The 12,233-nt window shown below is 34.6% G+C and overlaps 2 protein-coding genes across 2 annotated transcripts; both read right to left on the minus strand.

The window, feature by feature from the left end:
- Positions 1-40: 40 nt before the first annotated feature.
- On the minus strand, positions 41-5,208 carry EIN_206610 (beach domain containing protein; the record flags this gene model as incomplete). Its single annotated transcript, XM_004258377.1, has 2 exons — positions 41-4,476; positions 4,523-5,208. Coding segments are annotated over 2 exons (5,122 nt in total), but the record flags the coding sequence as incomplete, so codon positions are not given.
- A 377-nt stretch (positions 5,209-5,585) lies between these two features.
- EIN_206620 (tuberin, putative) lies at positions 5,586-9,773 on the minus strand (the record flags this gene model as incomplete). The annotated part of the gene is made up of 1 exon (XM_004258378.1): positions 5,586-9,773. The coding sequence occupies one exon, from the start codon at positions 9,771-9,773 to the stop codon at positions 5,586-5,588; it is 4,188 nt and encodes a 1,395-aa protein (XP_004258426.1).
- Between the last annotated feature and the right edge of the window lie 2,460 nt (positions 9,774-12,233).

The following is a 12,233-nucleotide window of genomic DNA, read 5'->3' on the forward strand; positions in this document are numbered from 1 at the left end:
TTGACGGGGCGCCCCATCTTTTCTTTGAATGTCTCTCTACTGTCATGTAACAATGGGTCTCTGAACTCTCCTCGTCCTTCAACATATCTCTTCCACGCACTTTCCTTTTGTGAAAGGTCTTCATTGAGTTCCTCTACAAGTCGTTTTATTTGTCCTTTATTTGATTCAATGATGGGTTGGATCTCATTCAGCTTTTCTCCAAATTTCTTGACGATAACACTGTTGGTGGCATTCACTGTTTTCCCAAACTCAGAATTCTTCTCTTTGATAACAAGTAAGATCGTCTCCAGATCGAGTTGGTAATTCATTCCATTCTTTTCGTCTAACACAAGAACATCCTTCACTCGCTTCATGCACTCATTCTCTCTTACACGTGGTAGCTCACTTGTTGTTACAGGCATCCCATTGATGATATCAGAAAACAAAATTGCGTCTGTGGTATCGACACTCTCTTGTTCTTGCATTGAACTCACTTCATTCTTTATCTTTGTTACAACGCCAGGGCCGAGTTTCTGAAATATTCGTCGCACTTCATTGTATTGACTCACATCAGTGATACTCTTCAGTGCATAAAAACACCCAACACACAACGTCACTTCAAATTTGGGTTCATTCACAAATCGAATGAGTTCATTGACACACTCATTAAGACTCTTCTTGTCTCTCACAGAGATGTACAACAGTGTTATCAACGCATGAAAGATGATGTCGTCAATTCCAAGACTCTTCCCAAACCCATTCTGCATCTTCATATTCTCTTTGGGAAGTTTGTTCATCTCTTTTGCTAAAGAAAGGAGTAGCATTATACAACTTCTCCCACTCGAACACTTCGCATCATTGAAATCATCCCTCTCAAGTAACTCACATTGCACTTTATGAAGTAATTCATAACTCCGTGCGAAATACGAACACACTATTCGTGTAACAAGTCCCTTATCTTTCATCGCCTTCTCTTTCAATTTAAGTGCCTTTGGCCGGATTTGTAAATTGAGTTGCTCGAAGACAAAGAACAGTATTAAAATGCTTTCTGTGTCGTTCTGAAGCTCCATCTGTTCGTTAAAGTAAAACGCTCCACTCATTAAGAAGTCCGAAAACTCTTCAGCTTTGATAACGTTCTTCGACATCAAATTAGTCATCTTTTTAATGATAAATACGCGAAGTAAGTTGTAGTACTTTGTCTTGTTTTCTGCTAGTTGAATACAATTCATCATGACAAGGGGTGTCTGTGGGATGTCAAAAGCGGTCACTGGGAAATTGTCATGAACTGTTTTGTTGTGTACCATATCACACATTTCGTCTCTTGTCTGTTGTGATTTGACGTATCGCATCCCGAAGAAGCATATCTTCGGGACATCGACGAGGGTTTGTACCTTCTGTTGTTGTGCAATGAGTAAGTAATACAAATTTGTGTCGAACTCCTTCGCCACAAAGATGCAGTTCAGAATCAATAAAGTGATTGTTGAGTAATCAAAATTGATGTTGCTGACCATAACAACGTCCAAAAACAAAAAAATGATTGAAAGGACTTTGTACTGTTGTTTGAATGGGACAATCGATTGGATGTTAATGCACCCATTCACAATTTGTTCGCTGTACATCTGATACTCCTTTTTATTGTTGTGCAAATGGATAACCAACACATCAAGAGTGTCTCGTATGAACTCATCGTCTCTGATCATATACAAATAATGTGTGAATGCTAATACATTTTCAATTCCTATCTTGTTGATGGCTACTTGGAAAAGCGCAGAGATGTAGTTGGAATGGATCTCGACCTTTTCTTCACGACCAATCTCCTTCTCTCGATCTTTCACCTCCTCTTTAATACTTCGAAGACTCTTCACCATCCCCGTTGGCTGTCCAGTCAATTCCATCATAAGAACCATTCGCATCACGTCGACTTCCCCCTTCATAAACGTGATTTTACTAATGATATAGACTTGAATATCAATTGGACACCCCGCCCATATTCTAAGATCAAAGAAGATCTCAGAGAACTTCTTTTGTGTTTCTCCCTCTTTAAAAATGTCAGAGAGTTGAATCAACTTCACAACATTACTTTCAGAAATACCACTCGTTGGATGTTTGAGAAGTAAGTAATGGAGATACATCACACACTTTGTACCTTCAAATTCTTCTTTCATTTTGGGGTTCTTCACTACAGAGAGAAGAATCGAAAGTAACGCATCAAGGGCAATACTCTCTGGAGTCTCTTTAATGACTTCTTCCGTCTTTTTTGATCTATTGTTACCAATCAAACTTCTGATTTGTTTGTTCGGTTGAGTGAATGTGAGTGCGTTTTCGCTTCGAAATAGATTTGTATTCATCTCTTTTAAATTCCACTTCACACGCTTTTTTGGTAACACCAGTGATGTGTCGCGAGCTATTTGGACCTCTTCACTCTGACTGAAGTTCTGTCGTTTCCGCTCCAAAAATTTCCGCTGCACTTTGAGATTTTTTTGTGAGTCATACAGCTTCTCATAGACACAGAAAATGTACCTAAAAGACCCCGTCATTTGGAAGGAATGAATGTTTGAATGACTTTCGATAATTTCAATGCGCGTCTTTTCAAGCTCAATTGGAGTCTCGGAAATCAAGTTTTGCACGTCGACAGGGGTCACTGACAATAAAAAGACTTTCTTTGTGCTCTGCCCAAACAACTCTGGCTGTGACCGATACGTCTCACTGTTTTTCCTGATTTGTTCGACATTTTCTCTCGAGAGAGTTGCAGGGAAAATAAGACATGAGGAGATGTGCCCAATAAAAAAGTTGGTAAGACGGCCACCCACTTTTGTTGCACCAAACATTTCATCTGAAAACGTCACCAAATTCTGCGAGAACAAACAACTTGAAGAGTTCTGGTCGACCTTTCCTGACGCAATTGCCAAAATGTATGAATTGACCAAGACGAGTGGATTCTTCTGTAGTGTTTGAAAGGTGAATACGGCGCAATACCAATGATCTTGTCCAATGACATTGTCGAGGGATGTTTTGAAGACATTTTTGTCTGATATTTCTAATATGATCGACTTACCGAGAAGTGAGACGGAGAGTGCATTTCCTTCAGGAGAAGAAAATGTCAGTAACGTTTGTTGAGTGTCATTGATGGTCTGTGGGTTGAACCACAGAACAATAGACGAGTGATTTAAGTTAAAAGGGGCCGGGTAATGACTCTGAATGTTTGAAGACCCTCGGAAGAAGAAGGAATGATACTCTTGTGAACTCGTCTCCTCAAGAACCTTTTTTAAGATAACAAAGTTGTCGGAGAAGAAAGAGTCAGATTGCATCGCTTCGCGCATCATCCACCTCATTTGTTGAACTGAACACGACGGGGTGAAGGCAATGGATGCAAGAGAAACCAAAAATTCCTTTGTGTCTGAGTCATCCAATTGTGCCAAGATGTGCATCAATGAAGAAAAACACTTAGTACAGAATTTTGCAGTGTTAAATGAGTTCGCTGCGACTAAATCAGTGAACGCTTTCTGGATGTATTTTGTGTTGTTTTGAATGATCAATTCTAACATTAATGGATACATTGAAGAAAACGTAACTATAAGTGGTGGACTTGAAGAACTCAGGGTATCAACACAGACCAACTTTCGATTTAAAATCGTTGCATTTGAGCATAACATGACAAACATTTTCGAGAGGACTTCGGTCTGTAAGAGAGGGCCAAGTCCAATGACCTTTGTTTTGATATGATTGAACGCACTTTTAATGATCACTCGATTCTCAAAATTTAAAAGAAGTGTCGCAAAGAGTTCGATGATGGTGAAAATGACTTGCTTGTTTATCGAATTGTCGAATAAATCCACGAGCGCGTGCACATTTTCTTTAGTTATTACAAAGCTTTGATGCACAATAGTGTGGAGCTGTTTTGCACAAAAGAGTGCCAGAGATGGATCACGTTCAACAAAGTGGACGATGCAATGCATCAATATCGGCAATTTCTCATTGACATTCTTCTCAAACTCAAGCAACACACAGAAATTGACCAACAAACCCGGTGTCACCTTTTCGATGGTGTTCTGTAACATTTTTGTGATGCAATTTTTGTAATCTTCGTTGGTGTAAAACTGTCTGAAAAGTTGTCCTTGATTAGATGACGCCAAGTTATTTAGAAGAATGTGATATTCATGGTACACTGAGAACGTCTCGATATTCTTTGGGAGTAACATGGTATTCACAAGGTGTTGTCGTGTTTCTAATATCAAAACATCATTTCTAAAACACGAGGAAATGATGTTAAAAGTGGCTATCACAAACGGACTACCTTCTGGAGGTAATTGCTCCACAATAAGTTCCATAGCTAACACAATGAAATTGGCATTCTCATTTTTCACAATCGGTAAAAGAAATTTGTCGAATTGTTTCATTTGCATGTGTTCCTGAGTGAAGACAAAATCCTCGAAAATGCGAAGAAACAATTTTGGAAGTTCTTTCCTCTTTTCTTCATTTTTACTTTCAGTCAGCACGCTAAGAACTTGTCTTAAGCAACAAAAATAATGAGAAAGAAACAAACAGAAATGCAAACAAAATTTGTGTGAGACCAATTTGATGAGAAACGTAGAACTCCCAGTCTTCTCCTTCATGTCTTTTGCCATACCCGTCCCATAATATCGAGTTGATGAATTCCTCAACAAACTGTGGGAATGTAGTCACCTTCACTGAAAAATAACAATAGAAAAAGAAGAGCGTGTTTTTCACTAGCAAACTGTATGGACCCTTCTTTTGGTTTTGTATGGCGATGTTGTACGCCAAATGCAAAAGTTCTGGCAAGTCCTCGGGTAAGTGTGTAAAGAAGTCGGCGAGCTGTTTGTCGATTAAATTGGGGGAGACAATGAGGTAAAATACCTCCATGAGCGCGGCTGCGTACAACACGGTAATAGTTGTTTTGTCTGTTGCGAGGTGTGAGAGGAAAATAGAAATTTGTGGGAGCAGAAGTGGTAACACGTCGATAAGTCCGTCGTACGAATTAATGAATTTTGTGAGTAAAATGTATTCGGGGTGGTCTTGAGTCTCTTGGAATATTTGTGAGAGAACAGCAAGTGTAGTGTCTTTCGACAACACTGGTGTCAGCGAGGAATCAAAATGAGTTGTCTTTCCGTACGTGTACATCTCTGTAAGTAAAAGGGAACGACACGACGGCGTTTTGTATTGGAAATGTTGTACATCTTCCCAAAGAGTCCGTATCGCAGCGTCGTCCATCTTTCTAATTCCAAGTTTTTAAAAAATTCCAAATGCTTTTTTATGGATTTTTTCTTTAAAACTCGAAAAATCTTTTCCCCGACACATTGTAACACGAAAAAAAATAGTGTCTGAAAACTGAAATATTTTTTTACTTTACAAATAAAGTATCACTGTTTTGAGTCTTGTAATTCTAAATACTACATCATTTCAGTATATTATTTTATTACAATTTAATTATAAATTAATGATTATAATATAATAAATTGTTAGAACAAGATAATATTATATAATTATTAATATATTATATTATATTATAATTATTTATAATATTTATAATATATATTATCTTAATAATATTATAGATAAATAAAACAAGAAACAACAAATTAAAGGGATTAGTTTGACACGATGCTCTTGATTTTATCAACAAGATGAAGGAAGTCAAGTTTTGTATCTTCTGTTGAATCAATGATTTGTCGAATTGTTGTGTTTCGAGTCATGAATTGGTTCATATTTGTTTCTGTAGTAAAACGCAAGATGGATGCTTTATCCAAACAGATTGCAGTCTCTCTGACCAAACGTCCGATCTTCGATCCGTCGACTAACATTCCATTTTGCAAAGGTCCCCATCCGCCACCAGCTTTATAGAACATTTCTATTCTATACATTCCATTAAGGGGGTATACAATAATGTGTGCGTTATTAAATTGACTTGTGATTGTGCCCGGGTTGTATGAGTCGTTTTCACAGAACACGATGTGAACTCGATCGTTTCCCACGTGTCGTTTCTTTTGTTGGTAAGAGGATTGTTCATTCTTGCTCACTGGTATTTTGACTACCTCGTGGAACATGATTTCGTATTTTTGATTGCTGTAGTATGTCGACGTTGGACCATCACTCCCACATTTTGTGTCCAACCCACCACTATATCGTTGCCAATTCTCCAACTTTATTGTTTCACCAATTTGACTCGTAAATTTATAGTACTCATCACTGCCTTTACAATTGGACATCACTTCTTCTTCAGTACTTTGTCCCCGAGCAACGTACACAATACCTATTTTATGAGTCTCGCGCGGTTGTACTCGGTCCAATCGATTCATCCAAGACTCAAATTTTGATGTTGTGTCGCAAATGAGTTGAATTGGAACTATTTCGTTTGGATTTGTGTTGGTGAGGAAGACAATAGCTTTCACGATATCTGTGACAGAGCCGGATTTTTGAAGAATTTCATTTTCCTGTTTTTCATTGCTTTCACATTTCTTCTCGATATCATCTTTCCGCTCTTCGCTTTTTTGTATCCCTTCACGTAGAATTTCAAAGCCTTTCATGATGTCTTCTATTTCTTTCTTCATCTCGTCCGTGTCAAAACCAACTGCTTTCTTTGATGGAAAGATGTCCATCTCTTCACTCTCCATCTCGCCAACAAGTTTGTCCAAAACGTTGTCTTCAACATCAATCTTTTCTCGCACTTTATTATTACGACAAAGAACAACACCAATTTTTGCTTCTTTGGGAATGGTCTCTTCGTCTCCAATGAAATCCTCTCGCTCTCGCATCTCTTTTAACGTCCATCCCCACTTCCCCAATATATCTCGAACTATTAAGTGAATCCCCTTTTCATCACTCCACACACTCCATATGCGTTCATTGTATATGAAGTTCACTGTATTCTTTGGAGTTACAAGAACGTCTTCCCCACTTTCAATAAAAAATGGAGAATGCCCAACACTCTCTTTGATGATTTTACTGACAAATGTATCACACAAGAAGTCACTATTTTGAGTAGTGGTAATCTCACTAGTGGTATTGAATGTGTTCGCAACTCCTTTTTTGTTGTAACTCTCAACGACTCTAAAACACTCACAAACGGTTTTCTCGCTCATTCTCTCAAAGAAGGTTTTCTCCCCAGTGATAAAACTTAAAATATTTTGAAGAAGACTTCCCCGACGTTCCGGGCTCCCCACAGTGTACATCTTCTTGCAAATACTTTGGATGATATACTCTATCACTTCTTTCTTTAATTCGCTCGAGTGATTTCCAATAAAGTCGATGCACATCTGCGCATTTTTCACAATCTCAAAGTCTGCGTCGTTCACCTCTTCGATCATAAAATCGACAATATTTTCAATTTCACTTCTGGTCTCTTCAAATCCACCAGCAGTCTCGGACCCAACCTCACATACACATTGAGTCAAACACCAAAGCGACATAATATGGCAGACCGGACTCTTTGTTTTTGAGAGCAAGTGTTTAACACAGTGAATAATTTCGATAATTATGTTATAAGGTTCAACTTCAACAACAAAATCATCCGATTCGTTGATTTTCTCTTTGTTTTTAAGCTGTAACGCAACCTCTCCATACACCGCTAAAGAAAGTAACGTACTCAACAACCCAGAAATAGTCGCAGGTGCATTCACAGTTGGTTGTATAACGTCTGTGTTGAACATAAACGAAGAAAGATAATTGCCCGTTTGGACGTTGGAACTTTTTAATACTGGGAAGTCAGGGAGACGCAAAACAGCAGAGAGAATTGAAGGAATGAGAATGAAACTATCAGGAGACATAGTGGAGAATATAGTCGATATATCCTCAAGAGCAGTGTACAAAGCCTCATCGGGGCAATGGTCGATCAAATACACAAGCAATTTATACCCATAACTCGAAGCACCAAATGTGCAGAACAACTTGAATATTGCTCGCCGTGTTAATGTTGAAATGACAAGATCTTCATTCTCGATAGCCTCGACAAAGTATTCCATATACAATTCTTTAAAGTTAAGTATATCATTCCCTTTAACACCCCTTCTTGTCTTCCAACTTTGTAACAGAACAAGTAATGAAGTCACTGTGATGACATGTGTCAGTTGTAAAACATTATTCTCATTTTTCGTCGTCGTATAAAATTTGAGAAGAAGTGCGAAGTTGTCAACAATGATTTCTGGTGTCCACTTGTTAGAAACAGCGTTCAAATAATTTTGTGGTATAGGCAATTTCATTTTTGAATAAAACACGTCGAAGTGGACTGGTATCGCCATTTTATCTTTGATGGATTCTCTCTGTGGTATTTCAATAACGAGAGGGACTAAAGCGTTTGGTGCCATATTTTTGTCGTCTTCCGGATTTTCAAATACTTGATGTGCAACACATAACACTAAATGCCCAAAGATGTCTGTAATGCCTTCTATGACCCCATCTATTGTATAATATTTGTTCATTAATTTATACAATTCGTCCCACTCCGATTCCACGTTATTGTTATAATACAACCAAATATAGAGAATCATGTGCGTAAGTATTTTTGCATTCTCCTTTTGGACATCACACTGCGACGCATTTTGCTGTGACTCTTTTTCATTTTTTGTGTCTGAATTTTGATGAAGGAATGAGTCGAAAAACTTTTGCGCAAAAACCTTGGTCAATGCGATTAAAGCGCGTTTGACTGTATGTGGGAGGCTGTCGGTGCATGACTTTAAAATAACACCAAAGAGTATTTGAAGGAACATTTTTGTTCCAATTTGGTCGCTTGGTGGGTTGATTTTGTCTTGTATCTCTTCGATTATTTTCACTTTAAAGTTGGTGTATATCTCCGTGTTGATCTTTCCTTCAATTTCATTTTGTGATATGAAATTTGTGAAGTAAAAGTCGATTGCGGAGTTAATTGTTTTCAAGTCGCTCTTCGTCGCAATTTTCAAAATTTCTAAGTAGAATTCAAGGACTCCATCGGCTTCTGCGACCATCTCAGAGATATCCTCCGTTCTCATCGAATAAAGCTTTGAAGTTATCAAATTGAAAACGTCTGGGTTGGGCTCTTTTAGCCCCGAAAATGAAATGACAGAGGGTTCGGCAAGTCTATTTGTCTGTAAATTCGGAAACAGAAGTTCCATAGTAAGCATGAAAATAGTCATCAGACCCTTAGTTCGACGCTTCTTTGTGACCACTTCATTCAACAAAACCTCGAGCATTTGAAAACAGTTGCTAATTGTTGATTTTGGTAATGAGAAATGTTGGGTTTTGTAGTTGAGAATTGGGACAACAAGTTGGACATTTGTTTGGATGTCAACGTGTTTGAGATCAGACGGTTTAATTTCTTTAAGTGAAGTTAAGGTACTTGAACTTAAGTCATTTTTGGTGTTTGTGAATGCCGAGAGGTTTAAAGACCCGATGATCATTAATACCTGGGAAGAGTCATATGAGTTGTACAAGTTAAGGCTTTGTAAAACGATTCTGAGTGCACGAAGGCGAAGCGACGACTCAGTCTCAACGCATAAACAATCGAATAAAAACGCTTGAAACTGTGGGACAGTAAACACTGAGTTGTTACACAATAAAGAATACTCTAACACATTCAATATTTTGTGTGCGGTTTGAAGGGTGTAATTAGTTGTGTACACAATGAGTGGAATAGTGTCTTGAATTAATCGCTCGATGATGCGAGGATTTTCGATTAAAAGTTGTTTGAGCACTTTTGGTGTTTTGCAGAGGATGTCCATATGTGTCATTCGGTCTGCGTAATTTGTGGATTCGTTCAGCAACTTCCCACGGGAATGTTTTGCTTCTTTTGTCATCTCAATTTCCATTCTCTTTATTTGAATTGTAAGTTTTTTAAAAGAATAAATGATGTTTCGATAATAAAATATTTAAACAGATATGATAAATATAGATAGTATTATTAAGATGACTTTTTTTCGATGTTTCTGAGGGATTGTCACTCCTTATTTATGTTGTTAAATTAATTAATATATATATATAGATTCATTTTATAAAAATTTAATTAAATATAATTATATTTTCGAATAAAAATGAATTAATCCATAACTATAGTTTATTTTGCCTGAACTATGTGTTATGAAATTCATATATTAAAAAATAATTACAATAATAGTAGAGTTGGTGAAAAATTATTGGGCTAAGAAAAAAGTAACTATATTTTATTATAAACAACTATTATTTAATGGTTAATAATTTTATTTTTATTAAAAATAATACAAATAAAGAGCAGAACTAGAATTAGATAAATACATCGAGACGCCTTTTTTTTTAGATACTATACCGAATTTGTACATATAACACCCGTAAGTTACAAGTTATCTTAATTACTTTTAACCTTATTTCTTTCACATGGAGGTTGATTCAATTCACATGAAATTGATATATGATAAGATTTCTTTTTACAATTATTTGGGTTTCTGTTTTACTTGATGATGTTTTAAGTTCAAATTTGTTGTTATATGTCAACTGATTCGAAATGCTGCATTTAAGTTTTTGATTGTTGTATTATGTTGTATTGATTGTATGATTAATTAAATGATGTGTTTGATAACTTGTAATTATACGTTCTTTTTATGATTGAAAAATCTTTATTTTAATTTTAAAAACAAATATAAAGTAATTTTATTCGATTGTGTTTGTATTGGCACAAGCACAACAACATTGGATTGATTTAATCCCTTAACTTGAAATATATCTGTTTGTTTTTGAAAACTCTGATTGTGGACAAATGATTATTGGTTTGTTAAAGCATTAAAAATGTTAAATAACACATTGATCCCATAGCAATTGGGATGTTTATTTCTAAATATTAAGATTTTTATAATTTAAAATGACTAAAAATAGTAAATGATAAACTGTACTAATAACATTAAATTGTATTAATGTCATTTATGTTTTAAATTGTTCAAACCAATATGAATATTATTTTTAATGCAAAACTTATGTATATTATTATAAGTTTATTAAAACCATTTAAATAACAATTTAAAAAAAAAGGATTTGAATTAAAAATAATAAAACTATAAATTTGTTTATAAATTAATAAAAATTTCCTTCAATGAAATTTTCCATAAGGTAAAGTATTTTAAAATATTTTAAAATACCATCAAATTTTAAATATTTTCTTCACTTTTAGTACCATTATATATTTATAATACTTCAAATATTAGGGTGAATTTCAAAATGAAATTTGTGTATTTTTTCATTTTGAACAAAATTAGCAATTTCACTCATTGTTTTACTTTTTTGTTGGATTTGTATTTTTACAAAGCAAAAACAAGTAATTGGTTTAAAATAGGATGCTTTGTCCTTTTTTACCCTGTGAATATGCTTTTTATTAAAACTTGGTATTGTTTATTTTGATTTGTTTTAAACTATTGGAACTATAAATTATAGTTGATTCTGCTTTAAACACACGAATATAATTTTTGTTTAATAAAAACAAAATTTCAATTACTGTCTGATTTGCTTTTCCTTTCAAACAACCAAATAATAATTTTATTGTGATTCATCATTTTAATAAAAAATGATAAATAAACTGATTACAATCGACAATTTTACCATTTGTTGACCATCTTTCAATAGAAAGACAATAAGTCAAATTACTCATTTATTTTTTCTGAAATTGACTTCTTTGTTTATAATGTGATTCAATTTCTTATTTAAGAGTTTTTTCAAGTAACCGCAAACAGACGAATTATAATAATTATTACAATTATAATTTTATATTGTAATATATAATTATAACGGGTTTTATTTAATTAACTCCAATCATATTTTAGAAATTCCCCTCAAAATAAGTAATATTAATATAATAATACTATAACATTACTATTGTTTTTGTTTACAAATCGGCAAAATCCGTAGAATTGTTTCCAGATCATGAAAATAATCCAGATTTTCATTTTTCTTAAAAAATGAATATAACCAGAAACCAATTTGGATTTCCAGTCCCAATCTTTTCTTTAATTATATATTATAATTTATTATATTTTCATATTCATTTTTCTATCTTGATTTTTAATTTGTTAATTTTAACATCGTGAAAATAAAAGGTTACATTTTGAATTAAGATTATTAATAACAGATTTTTTGGCTAAGAACACATTTATTACAATTAATGAGTAACAATTAATAAATTTAACAATACTGTATTGTATAAAATAAACTATGTTTTTATTGAAAAAAATCAGCTTCTTTTCATTTAAAGTAACTAAAAATGAAAAATGAAAAAGTTAAAAGAGAAGATACGAATTACAAACAAAACC

This window comes from Entamoeba invadens, assembly GCF_000330505.1.
Source record: "Entamoeba invadens IP1 unplaced genomic scaffold scaff_1105074725243, whole genome shotgun sequence".
NCBI classification, from domain to species: Eukaryota; Evosea; order Mastigamoebida; family Endamoebidae; genus Entamoeba; species Entamoeba invadens.